Source organism: Phacochoerus africanus, chromosome 1 (genome assembly GCF_016906955.1).
Source record: "Phacochoerus africanus isolate WHEZ1 chromosome 1, ROS_Pafr_v1, whole genome shotgun sequence".
Taxonomy (NCBI): Eukaryota; Metazoa; Chordata; class Mammalia; order Artiodactyla; family Suidae; genus Phacochoerus; species Phacochoerus africanus.
This window is the reverse complement of record NC_062544.1, coordinates 83,894,184-83,913,455: the sequence shown is the minus strand read 5'-3', so window position 1 is coordinate 83,913,455 and position 19,272 is coordinate 83,894,184. Positions and strand designations below refer to the sequence as shown.

The following is a 19,272-nucleotide window of genomic DNA, read 5'->3' as shown; positions in this document are numbered from 1 at the left end:
AAAAAGGATCAAAAAACCAACGCATGTCTTAGTAAACTCTACTTTGTGTTGTCCTGTTTTGGAAGGGTAAAGGAAGGTTGTCTTGGACGCCTGTTTCTTAGTGGATTTGCGACCACCGGAGAAATTGTAGGGAACAAAAGAGAAAAAGAGCCATAAATACAAATGAATCCCTTTTATACAAGTCAAAGAACCACAGGCCATTCTCTCTCTCTCTCTCTCTTTTTTTTAACACTCCAGGTGTGATCGGAGATTACATAGCCACACAGGAGAGTGGAGAGTTAATTAAAATTTCTGCTCCTGTTCCCAGAAAGAAATGTCTTTTCATTTGATGAGCAGGCTGGCTTTGGAGTGCTGTTTGTGCTTTTTCTCTCCTCACTGTAGTGTCACAGGAAAGCAGATCAAAGAGGGCCTTCCAGCCGGTGCGTTTCCAACCACCTTTCTTAGCTAATGGACTTGAAAGCCTCTTTCCACCTACTGCATGGGGCTCATGTCATATTTTGGAAATGTCATCTTCTGACTGTATTGATACTGTGCACACTGGCTTTGATAGGTGCTTGTGGAAAATCTCATTTACTGTTAATTAAATCAAGACCAGCCCAAGTAGTTGGAGTGGGAGAGTCTGGCAGAGTGAAACATCTCACCCCCTACCATTTGTGTTTTGCTTTTCAATCCATCCTGTGATAGCCAGGTGATTGAACCCTCTCTCAAGCAGGGTCATGTTTGGTTGTATTTTCTCTTTTCCTTTTGGTCGTTTTGATTCCATACCCTCTGGCTGACATCCCCTACGATGAGGGGGGTGGAAATACCTTTGGGGAGAAATCCTGTCGTCTTTCTCTTTAAGATGGTGAATAAGCGAAATAAAATAGAGCCCAGCAGAAGCAGCCCTGCGAGGCCCATCTGGGCAGGCGGGTCAGGCTGCCGCCGGGGTATCCATTGTCCTGCTCGCCGGGTGCCCGAGGAGAGAACCCGGCCGGAGCACAGGCACCAATAAAAGGACTCCATCCTGCCACTCAGGGCTTTGTGAGCGCACCGTGCTTGTCCTGGTTGCCATGGCTACTGTCTGATTGTGGCGGGTTTGTCACAGTGCTTGATAAAGTGGGAAGGTTATTCTTGATAGGCCTAAGTAATCATAACCTCGCAGAGCTGGAGTGTGGATTTAACGTTTTCTCCCTCTCTTTCAATCAGGAATGTGGGGATGGGGGCACGGGTCCTCGGGATAAAGCAGCCACGGCAGGTGGTGAGAACCCTGCTCAGCGAGAAGGATACCGGGTGGTGCCGGTCTAAAAGGGGGTTCCCGTGTGCCCAGGGTGCCGGCAGAAATGGGGTCCCTGGGTCATCCACCACTATCTCTGCCCTGAGTCGGGGCTTCAGGGATGGGGCCAGAATAGTGTCCCCTCCTGTCCCTCTCCTATCAGTTGGTTGTACTTGTACCCAGCTCTCCTCCTGCCCCTCCTGCTCCCCCTGCTAAGCTCCTTCCTTTCCTCCTCCTCCTTCCCCCCCTTCTCCTCTCCCCCACTTCTCCTCTTCCCCCCTCCACTGCTTTCTGCTGCACCAATATTTGTAACTCGGCTTTTTCTCCTCTCATGGAGAATGAAAGGAAGGGTTAGATCTGAGGTAACAGCTGATAGATTCTAACTACAAAATTGCAGACTCTTTTCTGTCATCAGAGGAAACCTAATTGATTACTTAGGCAGTGCTTCTTAGACTTAACTGCATCTCAACTATTGGAAGCACTCTTTTAAAAAAAAAAGAACTACCACATCATCCAGCACTTCCATTCCCAGGTATATATCTGAAGGAAATAAAAACACTTAGAGTTCCCATTGTGCTTCAGCAGGTTAGGAACTGGACTAGTATCCATGAGAATGCAGGTTTGATCCCTGGCTCACTCAGTGGGTTAAGGATCAGTGGTTGCCATGAACTGTGGTGTGGGTTGCAGATGCAGCTCAGATCCTGTGGTGTTGTGGCTATGGTGTAGGCTGGTAGCTGCAGTTCTGATTCAACCCCTAGCTCAGGAACTTCCACATGTGGCTCTAAAAAGCAAAAAAAGAGAAAAAACACTAATTATAAAAGATACATGCACCCCAGTGTTCATAGCAGCACTATTTGCAATAGCTAAGACATGGAAGCAACCCAAATGTACAGCAGGAGATGAATGGATTAAGAAGATGTGGCACATATATACAATAGAATATTGGTCAGCCATAAAAAGAACAAAGTAATGCCATTTGCAGCAACATAGATGGGCCTAGAGATTATGATACCAAATGAAGTAAGTCAGAGAAAGACAAATGCTGTGTGTTTTCACTTATATGTAGAATCTTTAAAAAAACAAATGAATGAATATAACAAAACAGAAACAGATTCACAGAGAATAAACTAATGGTTACCAGTGGGGAGAGGGGGTGGGAGTATGGGCAAGATAGGGGTATGGGATTAAGAGGTACACATTACTAGTTATAAAATAAATAAGATACAGAGACATAATGTACAGCACAGAGAATGTAGCCAATATTTTATAATAACTTTATATGGAGTATAACCTATAAAAATATTGAATGTTGTACACATGAAATTAATATAATATTGTAAATCAACTACAATTAAAGAAAAAAGCTGGAGTTCCCACTGTGGCGCAACGTGATAGGCAGCATCTTGGGAGTGCTGGGATGTGGGTTTTTCCCCAGCACAGTGGGTCCAGGATCTGGCATTGCTGAAGCTGTGGCATAGGTCACAGCTGCAGCTCAGCTCTGATCCCTGGTACCCCCAGATGCCGTGGTGTGGCAAAAAATTAAATAATTAGTTTTTAAAAAGTAAAATTGAAAAAAAAAAAGGAATTTCCATTATGGCTCAGCAGAAACAAACCCAGCTGGTTACCTATGAGGATGCAGGTTTGATCCCTGCCCTCGCCCAGTCAGTTAAGGATCCTGCATTGCTGCGAGCTGTGCTGTAGGTTGCAGATGCAGATCAGATCTGGTGGTGCTGTGGCTGTGATGTAGGCCTGCAGCTGCAGCTCTGATTCAATCCCTAGCCTGGGAACTTCCACCCTAATAGAAAGAAGGAAAGAAGGAAGGAAAGGGAGGGAGGGAGTGGAGAAAAAAGCAGGTTTCTGGGCACTACCTCCAGAGTTCCTGATTGTGTAGGTCTGGATGGTGTCCAAAGACTCTTCATTTTTAACAAATTCCCAGTTGATGCCACTGGCCGGGGACCGAACCACTGACATAGGCCCAGACTTATTTCATATGGTTGAGGCTCGCTTGGTATGCTGGTTGCCCAGTAGCCATGCTGGGACGGGTGCCTAGTGATAGAAGCTTTACAAGGCATTGGAAGAGGCAGGGCTGGTTGTTCCCTCATCTCTCTTCTGGCCCCTGGTTCTGTCCTCAAAAGGCCTCCAGCAGGACAGCCTCTCCCCATGGATGGTCTCCTCTGAGCAGTGCTGCTCCCCAGCTGAGCACCGCCCCCCCTCAAACCGATGTTCCAGGCCCAGCAAGATCTGGTCTGTAACTTGTATGTGTGGGAGTCCCCTGTGGAGTGCCTCTTCCACAGTCCTGCCTTCCATCTCCGCCCAGTCCCTGAGCCCCAGGAAGCCCGCCCTGACCTCTGACTTAGCAGAGATGGGGGTGCAGAGTCTACGCAGAGCAGAGTGAGGGCAAGAGTCAGAAGTTAGGCCAGCCTCTCCAGAAAGCAGTATGAGGCCCCGGCAGCAGCCTCCCAGCTGCATTCCCTCCCCATAGGAGCAAGACTGGGTTTTCCAATTGAAAGGCAAGGGTCAGTCCCTCCCCACCCTCCTTCCCTGATTTGAAATGAAACAGCTTTCATTCACTCCTTTATGGCAAGACACATAACACAGGTGAGGCTCCCTGCATGTGTGCACACGCATGGGGTGTGTGTGTATGTGTGTGTGTGTGGTGCCGCTGTGACTGGATGCAGATGACTCGATCTTTTGTCAAATGTAATTTAACTCCCCAGAACAGACTCTGGATCCCTAGGCTTCTTCAGTGAAACTCACAGGAGGCTATTTGTCTAGACAAAAATAAAACAAAAGTAATGGATTAATCCTTTGGCTCTCACTCCTTGCCGACTGCACAAGACTGAGTCAGGGCTGTAAAGAAATCCTGTGTTGGCAGTTGGGCTCCAGAGGCTTTAAGCATCTTCAGAGCCAGGGTGGGGTCCCTAGGCTGCAGGGTATCCCTTTCTGCTTTGTTGAGCAGGCCGATTGGATGGTCCCCTCTTGTCCTTTAGACATCGTTGGCTTGAGGCAGCCACAGCCCTGACCGTGGTCTTTCTCCCCAGGGTGTCGAGGTGCAGACAGACTACGTGCCCCTGCTGAACTCCCTGGCTGCCTATGGCTGGCAGCTCACCTGTGTACTGCCGACCCCTGTTGTCAAGACAACCAGGTAACAACAACCATCATCGCTGTCACTGAATACTTGCTCTGTTTCCAATAAGCTCTTTATGTATGGAACTTATTGGATCCTCATGACAAGCCTGTGAGACCAATGCTTTTATATCTACTCTCCACCTGGGAGGCGGCAGAGCCGGGACTTCAGATTCTTAACACACCCCCTAGCACCCCTCTCCCCACGTGGGGAACCTCAGCCAGCCATTGGTGCCCGGCCTGTCACCTGGGCAGAGGGGGTGCAGGGCTCTCAGACACAACTGTGCACAGTATGGCCCATACTGGGCTAGGCAGGCATGGTGCAGACCAAGTCTCACTTAGTTCTCAAAAAATCCTCTGAGGTGGGATTTTTGTTGTTTTATTTAATCGATTTTACAGCTAAGGAAAGTGTGGCCAGGGAGGTTAGAGGACTCGCCCGAGATCATGGCACTGGTCAGTGGCCCCGAAAGGGGGCGTGAGGCCAGGCTGTAGGCCTTCCCTCCATTTCCACGTTCAGAGTCGTTTGTCCACACTCGGCTCTGCTCACCATCCCTTGAGCTCATTGCAGTCTTTGCAACCTTAAAAGGCCTTGCATCTGTCTAACTGCCTATGGGGTGGTGAGCCTAGATAGGGCTCCCATTTTATAGATGCAGAAACTGAGGCTCAGAGAGGCTGTATCACATCCTTGAGGTCTCACGGCCAGTAAGTGGCAGCACTTGGGACTAGACCCTCCGTCTGCAGGCCCAGGCACTCCTACAATGGGCTGCCTCTTTGCTGACCAATGGGGATGCCCCTCACAGGGCCCTCAGCGCCCTGCCCTCCCGGGTCCTGCTACTGGCTCACCCCTGCAGGATGATGGACAGAATGAGGCAGGGCTGGGGGTCTGGGGATGGCAGGCAGCCCCAGAGCACAGGCTGGGTAATGAGTGCTGGTGCTCATCTCTGCCTCTTCTGTGCCCTCACCAGCAACCAGTCTGCAGCCGCCCTGTGGTGCCCCCCCCAATCCCCACCCCCTCCCGATCCTCCATATTGTTTCTTGGCCAAGATTTCTGTGGGCACAAGGTGGTGCAGTGGAGGGAGCCCCGGACTTGTGACCTCAAGGTTTGAACCCACATCCTGAGTCTGCTGCTTGCTAACTGTGCACCTTCAAGTACACACATAGCATCTTTGAGCCAGTTTCCTAATTAGTCCATGTGACTAAGAATGATGCCCCCCTTCAGCTCTGGATGATAAGAACCCTGTGAGAATGTATTTGAACCTGAAGCCCCAGCTGGCTCTGAGCTCTCAGCCTGAAGGATGCAGACAGGTCTGTCTGTCTGTGTCTCAGGTTGTCACACCTTCTAAATGAGCCTCCATAATCCTCTACCTTCCTGGCCTTAAATGACCCCCTCGCAGTGGAATGGAGGGCGTGTGGAACCAAGCAGACCTGGGCTTGAATCCCCGCTGTGTGACCTTGAGCCTGCTCCTTGACTGAGCTGTCTTGTCTGGTTGGTGAAAGCCGTGGTCCTACTGCTTGGAGCACAGAGTGCAGTTGCCCAGCCTGGCACAAAGCAGGACATGTCAGCCCTCTCCCTCCTTCTCTGCTCACATCCTGTGTAGTGACACATCAGCTTGGCAGAGGAAACGTGTCCAAAATAGAGATTTAAGAAAGTGATCAGGAGGGAGAAAACAGGAGTTCCCACTGTGGCACAACAGAATTGGTGGCCTCTCTAGAGCACTGGGACACTGGTTTGATCCTTTGCCTGGCACAGTGGGTTAAGGATCCGGTATTGCCCCAACTACAGCTTAGATTATGACTACAGTTCAGATCTGATCCCTGGCCTGGGAACTCCATGTGCCATGGGGCAGCCAAAAAAGAAAAAAAAAGTGAAAAAAAAATTTTTAATTTTAAAAAGATACTAGCATTAAAACAAAAAGAGGGAGAAAAAAAATGATCTCTTTCTTAGTATTTCTCCTTCTTAGTATTTCTAGCATCTTTAAGGCAGCTCCATGGGGTCCTGCCTTCCTGGAAGGGAAGTACATTCCCTGCGCCGTAAAAATGCCTCCATTCCCCCAGCCCACTTTGTTAATGCCAGGCCCTGCCCACTGCCCAGGCTCCTGTAATGGTGATAGGAGAGCTCATGAAGCAGGGCCTCACTGCCTGCTCATCCTGGGCCAACCAGGCCCTTCCACGGTCTCTTTCCCAAAGGCCAACTTGGAAGAGGCCTCCCACCCCTCTGATACTCACTGAAGAGGCTGCTTTGTCATCATTTGGCCGAGATGTTAGCTGTCATTTCACGTCATGGGAGGGAGTTTTCAGCCATGAAGCCACCTTTCAGGGACACCTGCAAACCTTTTCTTGGGCCCCCGAGCTAGCGCCCCAAGAAGCAAGGGGTGGATGGCCTGGGGGTGGGAGGGTGGGGAGCATCTTGACCTTTGACCTCTCTCTCTGGTGGCATACTTCCTTTCCTGTGGGCAGCCAGCCTGGATGAAGTTCAGGATGGCGGCCTCCAGGTGAGGTTCAGGGCTCCCTCAAGTACAAATGACTCATTGTCAGTTCCGCGTGTGTGTTACAGGGAGGGGAGCGTATCCACGAAGCAGGTAGTCTTCCTTCAGAGACCGTGTCTGCCTCAGAAAATCAATAAGAAGGAATCAAAGGTGAGTGATCTCGGTTGCTTCAGCTTCATGAGAGTTTTCTACAGTGGTCGGGTGGGGGTGACAGGCAGCCTGCTCCAACTTCTGGAGATTCGCAAAGCCCAGGCCACCTGAGCCCCTGGCAGAATGCATCATGCCTAAGGCTGTGGCAATGGGCTGGGTGAGGGCGCTGGAGGGCCTTGTCCCTGGTCTCCTCCTGCCAGGATGCTCAGGCCCCACTTTCCCAAGAGACTAAAGGTAGGGCATGAAGGCACCTGCTTTCAGACCCAGGCTGGGATGGTTGCGCTCATACCCAGCTTCTCTGTACCTTCATCTCATTACCAGTCACTTGAAGCACTGGCCTGCCCATGAATCCTTGGGACCTTGGAACTTTGGGAACGTTGGCAGAGAGAACCTGTCAGATCGCTTCCTGCAGGTGCTGCCCCCCAGGTCTCTGAGTGACAGTGGCTGGTGTAGACACCAGGCAGCCCTCACCTGTGGAGTGAATTCTCAGGCCAGGCTGTCCTGAGATGGCCAGAGGCCTTTCCTCCTCCCTGGATGTGACACGAACACAGAAACACAGTTGCAATGAGAGACATGACTTCTCAGAATTTCCCCATGTTTCCTGCGGTTGCACGAAAACCCTCCCCTTGTGTGAGATGATTGTGATGCTTCACGGCCCTACGCTTCGCCTCCATGGGTGCTCCTCCTGTGGGTGCGCACTGTCACTCAGAAAGAGGCCGGTGAGTGGAGGGGACCTTCCAAGCCTGTCAGGTGTCACCTGGAGCCAGCTTACTCGCCCTCTGATGACCAAGGCTACACTGCGGGGCATAGCCCACCAGGCCCATTCAGCCCCTCGCCTGGCCCCCTTCCCTGGGCTCCCCACTCGAGGTTCCTCCTGTTCCCTGGACATGGGGCCTGGACAGGAGCACCAAGCAAGTGAACAGATTGGAGCAGCTCCTCTGCGGCCAACAAATCCATGCGGGGGGCAGGGGGAGACTCATGGGAGGAACGCCAAGGAAATGGCTCCAGAGCCAGATGGGGTGGCGGGCAGAAGAGGGTCTTTCCAGGCTCAGAGACACTACTGTGACAGGTGACAGCAGCAGAGGACCATAAGGCAGCCACAGAATCCACTGTTACCCACCAGGAGCAGTCAGCCGCCAGCTGGAAGACGGATGGCCCTGGGCTGCCACCAGCCTCAGTTTGGCCTGGGCTGCGGGACCGTGTGCATTCCAGCAAGGCGGGCGAGGTCTCCTGCCAGATGCCAGGAGAAGCCCAGCTTCTGCCCTTACAAGGAGGAGGTCCCAGCAGATCCAAAGGATGGATGGGTGACTTAATTCTGGTCTAGGCAAAGCATCTCACCGAGGGGACAAGCCAGTGGAAACTTGAGGGCCGGGGGACTTTCAGGCAGGGCTTTAAAGCTGCTGTAAGAAAGTAAAGCATCATACCTCAAGGAGAATCCAGAGAGGTGGGAGTCAGTTTTTTCTGGCCAGTAGAAATATCCATCCCCAGCCAGCGGCACATGCCTGGGCCACCGGCTTTCTTGCAACAGTGTTTGTTTATTCATTGCTGCTCATTCCAGGGGTTGACTGTTCTGTGTGACCTAGGGAGGTCACCTCTCTGGTGGAGCCACAGAGAGGGACTGCACCATCTCATCCTTCTCATCGTCCACACCCTAGCTAGCAGGTTGTTGTCCTGCTCCCAGGAGACTGTGTCTCCCATGGGCGTGGCGGTAGCTCCATCCTCATCAGGCCCTAGCCCTCCCTCCACCCCCTCCCCCCCCCCGCATCAGTGATACTGTCTGTCTCCTCCACCCCTTTAAGCACCTTTTCCTCTTGGCTGTCCCGCCACCTTCACCTGTCCCACCAATTTCTTTGTTTTCTAGCCCCATTTCTCCTCGTTGTCTCCTACCTCTTCCTTAGAAAATCTCACCCACCCCCAGAGGGAGAAAGCCTCACCACCTCTGTGCTGATGATCTTACATCTGCACATCTCTCCCTTCTCTTCCCAGGTGCCCTGTGGCTGCTCCATAATCTCAGAGCAGCTCCTGACATAGCCCTTCCCCCCACCTAGAGGAACAGCACTTCCAGGGGCCCAAGACTCACACCCACCTAGAGGTCACCCTTGGCTTTCCTGTCTCCTTCCCCCCATATGCACTCTGTCCTGCAGGCATGTCAATTTTTAAGTTCTAGAAACTCTAGAAACCCCCCCTCTTCTCTCCATCATCCCCGGCCTGGACTATTCCAGCCTCCTGATGACAGGTCTCTTCTTCAGATACGTTCTCCAGGAGTTCCCCTTGTGGCTAAATGGAAACGAACCCAGCTAGTATCCATGAGGATGTGGGTTCAATCCCTGGCCTTGATCACAGGGTTAAGGATCTGGCAGAAGGTTGCCATGAGCTGTAGTATAGGTCACAGATGCAGCTCAGATCCCATGTTGCTGTGGCTGTGACATAAGCCAGCAACTACAGCTCCGATTCAGTCCTAGCCTGGGAACTTCAATATGCAGCACCTGCGGCCCTAAAAAAAAAAAAAAAAAAAAAAAAGTCCAAATACATTCTCCACCCAGAGCCAAAGTGATCTTTTAAAAAAACAGATTGTATCATGTCACCCCACTGACACAATTACCGTGGTTCTAAAGCTTTGTGTTCTTCTGAAGATAAAGGTAGAAGCCTGTTCTGTGGTCCACCTGGCCCTTCGGGATCTGGCCCCCACTTCTGTATTCCAGCCGCTCTGGCCTTCCTGCTCTCCATGGCCCCCTCCCTGCCACAAGGCCTTTGCTTGGCCAGTTCCTCTGCCTGGGGTGCTCTCTTCCTTTGTATTTTCTCAGGCCGGTGTTCCCTCCTTTTAGACCAGGCCAGGCTCTGTTGCAATTCACTGGGAGGAACCACACTCCTCTCCTCTCCATTTCTAATTATTTGTGATCTGTAACTTATCCTCCACTCAGAGAATCAGACATTACTTCCATGAGAACGAACCCTTTCCCCCCTCACTGTTGTCTGCCCAGTGCCTGGCTTTTAGCTAATACTCAACAGATACCTATAGGATCGATGAGTGGCTGGCTAATCAAACCCCTGAGCCCGGATATTCACAGTATGTCTAGCGTTCATTTTTTTTTTTTTTGGTCTTTTTGTCTTTTTCTAGGGCCGTACCCACAGCATATGGAGGTTCCCAGGCTAGGGGTCCAGTTGGAGCTACAGCTGCTGGCCTACACCACAGCCACAGCAACATGGGATCCGAGCCGCATCTGTGACCTATACCGCAGCTCACGGTAACACCAGATCCTTAACCCACTCAGCAAGGCCAGGGATCGAACCTGCAACATCATGGTTCCTAGTCGGATTTGTTAACCACTGAGCCACGACTGGAACTTCTAGTGTTCAAATGTAAGAAAAGAGATCCTGGGGTTCCTTAGTGGTGCAGTGAGTTAAGGACTTAGCATTGTCACTGAAGGGGCTTGGGTCAATGCTGTGGCTCAGGTTTGAGCCCTGGCCCCCAGGAACTTCCACATGCCACAGGTCTGGACAAAAAAAAAAGAAAAGAGGTTCCAAGATTGGAATGCCAAGGATGCAGTATATTTAGTTCTCTTTGGATCAGCCAAGTGGACAAAATTCTCCAATCAAGACTTTTCAGCTTGAAAGAAAGAAACCCTTCTGCATACCTCTGAGTGTGACTTTCAAAGCAAATATTAACCTTGGAAGGTAAGAGGTGATTTCTACAATACAGGAGAAGTCTGCCTTCTGGCTAAACTACTTGAAGTGGAGGCAGGTATGGACAGTTTTTTAAAATGTGTGAATTAAATCCACTCATCCTGCTGATGTGGAATTCTGGACACACACACTGCTCTAAATGAAGTGGAGAGTTTTTCCTTTTTTTGCACGTATTTCTGGCATGGACAGCTGGTTAGGATTTTTTTCAGTTTAGACACCAGCACCACATCCACAAGGCAGACACCCTGGCTTGGGGAGACCCATCAATCCTATTCGACTCGCAGCTTGCTGGCTGAGTTCCAAGGCTTGCCCTGCAATGACGCAAGATGTAACGCATCACCTGGGCTGGACTGCCTGCTTCGGGGATGTGGATGCTGCAGACCTCAGAGCCTCCACATAGAAAACTCTGTCACCTTGGGGTCTGAAGTACAGCCACTCCTTGAGCAACACGGAGGTTAATCTGAGTATAATCAATTTAGAGTGGACCCTCCCTATCTAAGGTCCCAAGTCCTCAGGTGCAGACCGTGTAGTACTGTGGTTTTTACTATTGATAACCTTCCACGTACAAGTGCACAGTTCAAACCTGCATTTCCGAGAGCCAACTGTAATTTTCGTTGTTCCTTAAATGTTGTGACTGTCCCAGCAAAAGAGGAAGGGCTGCCTGCTGGTGAAGGGAGGCGGGCATGAGGATGGAGGCTCTCTTCTGGATGCAGGGCTGGGGCTTCAGGAGAGCTGGGGATGTGTTCATTTCCCTGAGACATTTTTCACACGGTAAAACCCTGCCCAGCTATTGCTCTTAGCTGAGTAGTGGTTCTCACATTGTGGTCCATGAAGCAGCAGTATCAGCATCACCCTGGAGCTTGTTGAAAATGCCCAACTCCCTCCCCGCCCCAAGCTCTTGAGTCAGAAACTGCAGGACAGGGTGGAGGGACCTGTGTCTGAAGGAGCCCTCCAGGTGATTCTAATGCCTGCTCAAGTCTGAGCGCCCATGCTTAGGGCCCCTTCCAGACTCACCTTGTGAATCTCCATTCAAATTTTATCATTATTGATTTTTGTTAAAAAAATGGGCCTGTCAAGGAGACTTCAGTGTGGATATTTGTTTTTAGTAAGACAAACCAAAGCATCTTTCATAGCAGTTAAATCTGGGCTTCCATTAGCTGACCGCTTGGCTTCAGACTCCAGCACCTGGCCTAACAGATGAGATCTAACAGCGTTAAGTCTGAAAGCTTGAGGCACTTAGGTGACAGAGCTATTCCAAAAGTGCAGCCCCTCTCCTCTGGCCTCCTCTCCTCCCTTCCTTCCAGAAAATGAGCTTAAAGCCTTTTACCCACCAAGAACAAGCAGATGGAAGGTTAGTATGGAGCCAGAGAAACCTGTGTTTAAATTTTAGCTCTGCCATTTCCTAGCTGTGTCACTTTGGGCAAGTTACTTAACCTCTCTGAACCTCTACATGGTCATCATAAAATGGTGCTGCCTAGTGAGAGTGCTGCTTTGAGGATTGAGGGAAATGGAAGAGCTTAATTTTAGATTATATAGACCCTGAGTTTTAGCCACTGGTATGTCCCTGTTTCATGAGAATGCCCCCTTGCAAAGGAGAGAAGGAAAGAGGAAGACTCAAGTGAGAGCCTCCTGGTGACCTGGTTGCAGTCTCCAGTTGTGGTCCACTGGGGATCCCAGGCAGCATGGGAATCCGTGACATCACCATTCCCCATCTGAGGACACAGAAAACAGTGCTCGAAAGCATCTGGCTTGGCAGATTTTTCTGAAATGATTCAGGATAGAAAAACGTTGGCTAGAAGTCCCCATCCAGCTTGGCATGGACAGTCCCAAAGCCTTCTCTGCCCAGCAGCTCCAGCAGGGTCCTGGAGAAAGTGGCTGGCATGCCGGCCATGGGCCCTTTCCAGCCTGTGTCCTTCTGTCATATTTTATCAGATCAATATGGCTGGGCATCTGAGGAACCATGGAATTTCTGTTGCTTACTGAGCAAGAGCAGCCTCTGAGGGGATGTCAGGTTTATATTAGAAAATAACCAGGATCCAGGATGGAAACTGGCACAGGTGGAATTGTCACAGCTGTACACCACCCACCTACAGAGGGTGCTCGTCCCATGTATTACAGTGTGAATGGGCCCCTGCAGTGTGCACTGATGGGCACAGCGACAGCTCTTTCAGAGATTAATAACTTGCCCTAGGACAGGCAACTAACAAGTGCTTTGAACTGGGTCTTAGTCACCATACTTTGTAATGCTTTGGTGTTTTAGCATTTCAGCCAAAGCAGTCGCACCACTTTTTTGGCAAAAATAAAACTTCAACTTCTCTCAGAGTTGACTGCCTCTCAGATTGCTGTATAGAGGATGGCTTAACTGGCCTTTTTCTAAAAATATGCAAAATGCAGGACTGGAGACATCCATTTAAAACAAACAAGGTTCTTCCATGTGGGCTGGAATTAAAATGCAGCAGCTGCTGCACATGACAAGGCAGCAGTTATGAACCATGGTCGAATGGTGCCCAGGAGCCATGCAGGCCTGGCACTAGAAGCAGCAGCATCCATGCTGAGGCCAGAGGTCCTGGTCCCACACTGATGATTGTGGAACCCTGAGGTGCCTAGTCGGCAGTCTTGGCTAAAACGGGTGCCTTTGGGGTGGGGTCTGTGGCACCACTTCACCTGCAGAGAGGTCCATTGTGGGAAACTCACAGCTTGGGTAGAAAAGGCTCAAACTTCCAGAGGGAAGCCTGTCAGCCATCATACAAGAGAATCCCAAAAAATAATGACCAGGGGAAACCCAGTTGACCTTGTAGATGAACTCATTTGGGCTTTGGGGGGTGGAGGATAAAGGAAGACAGGATAAATGTTAAATCCTAACTTCGGCATGCACTTTGTTCCCTTTCCTCTTCTTTGATGGAATATTTCAATTTATCTATCTTGTCAAAAAAAGGAGTTCAATGCATGAACCCCAGGATATGTTAAGGCAGATATGTTACTTGAGGAAGTAGATCTTTACCACTGGAAGTGCCACAAAGGTGGCAGAGCTTTATGAATTTACATAGCACCTTTTTGTTTCCTCCTAACAAAGCACTCATATTTACCAGCAATGTGGTAAGTTACAAAATGGTTTTCCACTGAGTTCCTGAGAAGTTATTCGAACGGAAGGCTCCCTTTGTTTTTCTTTCAGTCACAGAAGGCTTAAATTTAAGCCCATATTTGGTGAAATCACTGTGGTGCAATTCAAGTGGAAAGAAATGAAAGAAAGAAGTGGAACTTCAAGTACAACCACATCTGTCCCAGGGGCCCGGAGCTATACCTGCAGGGCAGCTGAGGCCCTTGTCTGCGATCTAGGCCCCCAATTCTCTTCCAGCAAGACCTGTCTCTCCAGCGGGGCCTCCTGACCTGGGCCTTCCTTCACCCATTGAGCTCTCGATACTTGGAGGCATCACTCTTGCTCTCCGTGCCTCTCACAGCCAGGCCTGGCACATCCCGAGGCTGCCGTCACCCTGAGTACGCAGGATGGCAAAGTTCAGGACGACTGGGGGACCCCTTACATTTCAGGGGTGGAAGGAGGATCAGGCCTTGTGGAGCTATTAGCCCCAGAGCTCATCCCTCTTCTGTAAACACAGAGACCCATTTCTTTGAGTCTTCACTTTACCACCCTTCACGTTGCCGCGTCTGCTCTGGCTCATTTGCCCAGATTTATTCCATGCACACAGGCTCCTAGGCTGTCTTCCTCCAGGGCAGCTCCTGTCTGTTGTCAGCAGACCCAGCAGGACTTTGAACCTTTCCTCCTCTTTTCTTCCTCAAACCAATTTCTCTTTCTGGAGATCAGCCAGACCTGCTCTGTGGATATACCAGTGCCTCCTCCTTCCTAAGCCTCAACTTGTTTTGACACTAAAATTACGGGACCAGTTGTGGTGCAGTGGAAACGACTCCAACTAGCATCCATGAGGACGCAGGTTCGATCCCTGGCCTTGCCCAGTGGGTTGGAGACCCAGTGTTGTCATGAGCTGTGGTATAGGTTGCAGGTGCGGCTTGGATCCCTTGTTGCTCCTCTTGCTGTGGTGCAGGCTGGCAGCTATAGCTCCAATTCGACCCCTAGCCTGGGAACTTCCATGTGCTGCAGGTGCAGCCCTAAAAAGACAAAAAAGAAAGTTACTAACCCTGATTGAAGTCAGAGTTCCTCTGCCCACTGTATAGATGAGAACACAGGCCAGTAGGGGTGGGGCTGGGACTCTTCACCTGAGTGGTCTTCCTTGGCTTCAGTATGATCCCATCCTTGCTGAGCTTTGTTACTGATCATGCCCTTGGTTCTTCTAAGCTGTGTGGACTCCCTGTTTTGGCTACAGGTGTGGCTCCCTGGGAAGTGGCATCTTGAGATGGATTTGCATGAGGTCTCAGGGGGAGTGCCCTCAGGAACAACACCTGTGGGGGAGGGAGGGTGGGGGGGTGGGCAGAGGGAGATGCTGGCTGTCCTGCAGTCACAGCAGTGGCCTCAGCCAGTGCTCCAGGTGGCACTGTAGCGGGGAAGGCCTTTTAGAGTTGCCTCAGGTTGGAATCAGGAGGATGGGCCATTGTCCCGCCTGGGCCAGTCGTGGGTCAGAGTTTGCCCTGGAAGGGCCTGTGACCTTGGGCAAGGTGGCAGGGCTCTCTAGCAGAGAGGAGCTCAGCAGGGGTTGTGAGCCTGGCAGTCCTGGAAGGGGCCCTGGTGCCCAGGTGTGTGCCCTTCTGACTTGGGTGACCTGACTCGGGGGCGGCCAGTCTGTGATATCCACAGCTGCTCAGAATGGAAGGGAGTGGCCAGAGCCCTGGCATTTAGGAAGAGCAGGCCTGCATCTCCTCACCCATCTTGGTTCTCCAAACAATAGGGTTTCAGCACCTCCCTTTCCAGGCCTTTGGTATGGAGCCAACTGAAATACCCCTCACCCCCCACAAAACCCTGAAATCCACATCTAAAACACATGCCATGGCAAGACAGACAGGCTCTTGGTGAGTGTGATATATGGGTCGTGATTAGGATTGGTGCTGAGTAGTGCCATGGTCTGAGGGATATCAGGCGTTGTGTGTCTTGCTGCCAGAAGTGATGTAGGTGTGAAAGCAAACCAAGGTCCAGGGGAATCTCTGGATTCATGTATTTATCTTCATCTTCCCCAATTTCTAGTTTCAGTGGCGGTTCTCCCGAAACGAAATGCACAACAGACAGAGGCGGAAATCCAGAAGTAAGCTTGGTGTCAGAGACAAGCGGCAAGCAGAAGAAAATGAGAAGAATCTAGAAGACCAGTTGCTCAAAGCTGGAGACATGGGCAACTGTGTGCCAGGGATGCAGCAGGATGGCGCCCCTGAGGAGGTGAAGGTCCCTGTCCAGGCAGAGGTCCCAGCAGGAAAGCTGTGTCCTGACAGCCAGCTCTGTGTGGAGGACGGGGCCATGCAGAACGGTCCCTCCAGCCACAGCCCGGCCCCAGCAGGAGGCTGTGAGGGGCACCCCGGTCCTGATCCTGGCGAGGATGCTGGAGTGGGTGGTGCAGAGGAGGAGGCTGCAGAGCCCATGGCAGCAGAGGCCTGATGAGCTGGTAAACCTGGGGCCCGGTGCTGGTGGCCAGGCTGGAGGCTGGTTTGCCCTGGTGTCACCTGTTACTCTTTGGCTTGGCTTGACCTCTCTTGATGAGCTTTCCTGGGCCCTACAAGGATCAGGTCCCTGACTTGGTTTCTGCACATCCATTTGAAATGTGTCCTAACGCCCCAGTGTTAAAATACAAGAGGGCAAGTTATTTCTAGACCTTGGGTGTTCGAGGCCCTCCCCTGGCTCCAGCACTCCTCCTGGGAGGGGATGGACCAGCCAGTGCCTCTGTCCGCCCCCACCCCCTGGGGCCTCCAGGCCAAATTCTTGGCTACAAATCAAGGCTGAGTTGTCCATCCCCACCCTCCTTGAGGGCAGTGTCCAGCCCCTGCTGCTTGTGTGGCTACTTGGTGACTGTAACAAACCCTGGCTCTTGGTCAGTTGCCCTTCTGCACCTGACCCCCACACCCCAACCTAGGCCCCTGCTGCTTTGGCAAAGAAAATGACATTGGGAGGAGAGGTGCCCTGCTTCCTGGCTTTTCTCAAAGTGTTCCCATAGATCCTGGTAATCTGGAAATGAAGACGTAATTCTGTGTGTGTACCTACTCCTGCAGAATGTCTGAGAATGTATTCTGTGTTAGTATTAATCCCCACAAAATTTTTTAAAGGTTTTGTATTCAGCTCATCACATGAACACACGTTCCTACTGTCATATAAGGGCAAGCCAACTGGTGGGAAGCCCATGTTACATGCTCTTTTAATCAGTGACTCCTTGGCCAAGTCACTTCCCATGTATGCTATCCCGTGTTTATGTTGTCTGGAAAGTACTGTTGAGGCTTTAAGTAGATGCAACTGGCAGACCTTGGGGAGAAAGTGCCAACTGTCTTGACCAAACAACAGCTTGTCTCTTTCTTGTTTAGTTACTTAAAGCAATAAATCATTTTTGAGTTTAGTGCATTGAGTACTGAGTATATATGTCGCGTCCTACAATGAAAAGTTCTAGCCTTGGGTCTGGAGGACTCCACCCTACATCCTCAATTCACGTATCCTAAGTTTCTGACTCCTGGCAGCAGCAGGATGGCTCTGGAGGAGTGATCGGGGCTCCTGTGGGAACGGTGGAGCCAGCCCAACACGCTCTGCCTGCCTGGCATTTGTAGAAAGAAGAAAGTGGGATTCAGGAGCTACCAGGTAAGTCAGGATGCAGCCACCCCCCATCGCCCAGGATGGTGGAGACAAGTACCTTTCTAAAACAAAAATCTCCACATCGATTTCTAAAAGCATGTCTCTGAGCTTTTAAGTAAATTATTTAATGGTATCTTTTCCCATTTGCAAATTTTCTGAAATAAAACACATTTTTAATACATGTTTATAGGGTAGAATTGAAAACCCTTATATAGTCATATTTTACAGGCATTTTCCTTCAGATTTTTAAGCAAACTTCCCACCCAAGCCCCAGAGCTTACCTGGAAAGGCTGAAGGCTTTGTTCAAAGAGAAGAGAGGTGTTTTTATTTTCAGTTATATGTATTCTTGTTCAGATTATTTTCCTTATAGGTTATTACAAAACACTGAGTATAGTTCCCTGTGCTATACATATACAGTAGGACCTTCCTTGTATGTAGATAGTTTGCATCCGCTAATCCCAAACTCCCACTCCTTCCCTCCCCCACGTTCCCTTCCCTTTGGCAACAAGCATGTTCTCTGTCTGTGAATCTCTTTTTCATAGATATGCTCATCTGTGACATTTTAGACTGCACATATAAATGATATCATATGGTATTTGTATTTCTCTGTCCTACTTCCCTTAGTATGAGAATCTCTAGGTCCATCCATGTTGCTACAAAAGATATCATTTCATATGGCTGAGTAGTATTACAGTGTGTGTGTGTGTGTGTGTGTGTACACTCACACCAAATCTTTATCCACTCATCTCTTGATGGACATTTAGGCTTCCATGTCTTGGCTATGGTGAATAGTGCTGCAGTGAACCTAGGGGTGCATGTATCTTTTTCAGTGAAAGTTTTGTCCGGATATTTGCCCAGGAGTGGGATTGCTGGGTCATATGGTTATTCTATTTTTAGTTGAGGAACTTTCATGCTCTTTTCCATAAGTGGCTGTACCAACTTACATTCCCACCAACAATGAAGGAGGGTTCCCTTTTCTCCACATCCTCTCCAGCATTTATTGACTTGTTAATGAGGGCCACTCTCACTGGTGTGAGGTGGTACTACATTGTAATTTTGATTTGCATTTCTCTAATAATTAGTGATGTTGAACATCTTTTCATTTGCCTATTAGTCATTCCATACGTCTTTAGAGAAATGTCTATTTAGGTCTTCTGCCCATTTTTCGATTGGGTTGTCTTAACAGTTGTTGAGTTGTATAAGCTCTTTATTTTGGAAATTAAGCCTTTGTCAGTTACATCATTTGCAAGTATTTTCTCCATTCAGTAGGTTGTCTTATTTTATTTATGGTTTCCTTTGCTGTGCAAAAGCTTATAAGTTTGATTAGGTCCCATTTGTCTATATTTGTTTTTATTTCTACTGCCTTGGCAGACTGACCTAAGAAAACAGTGGTACAATGTATGTGAAAGAATGTTTTGCCTATGTGCTCTTCTAGGAGTTTATGGTGTTGTCTTATATTTAAGTCTTTAAGCCATTTTGAGTTTACTTTTGTGTATGGTGTGATGGTGTTCTAACTTCACTGATTTACATGCAGCTGTCCAACTTTCCCAATACCACTTGCTGAAGAGATTTTTCCCTATTGTATATTTTTGCCTCCTTTGTCAAAAATTAATTGACTGCAGGTGTGTGGGTTTGTTTCTGGGCTCTCTATTCTGGTCCATTGATCCATATCTGGTTTTGCGCCAATACTGCACTGTTTTGATTATTGTAGTTTTGTAGTGTTGTCTGAATCCTGGGGGGCTTATGCTTCCAGCTTTAATTTGTTTTTCCCTCAGGATTGCTTTGGCAGTTTTTTTTTTTAATGGCTTCATACAAATTTTAGGATTATCTGTTCTGGCTCTGTGAAA

General features: G+C 49.7%; 1 protein-coding gene across 1 annotated transcript in view; it reads left to right on the top strand.

Moving 5' to 3' along the window:
* The window catches only part of RFTN1 (raftlin, lipid raft linker 1), a 220,424-nt gene extending 203,229 nt beyond the window's left edge, over window positions 1-17,195 (top strand). Inside the window, exons 8-10 of the mRNA XM_047768875.1 lie at window positions 4,294-4,397; window positions 6,933-7,014; window positions 15,848-17,195. Of these exons, the coding sequence (XP_047624831.1) occupies window positions 4,294-4,397; window positions 6,933-7,014; window positions 15,848-16,249 (588 nt within the window). The 3' untranslated portion in view covers window positions 16,250-17,195. The remainder of the gene's footprint in view (window positions 1-4,293; window positions 4,398-6,932; window positions 7,015-15,847) is intronic.
* Window positions 17,196-19,272: the final 2,077 nt, after the last annotated feature.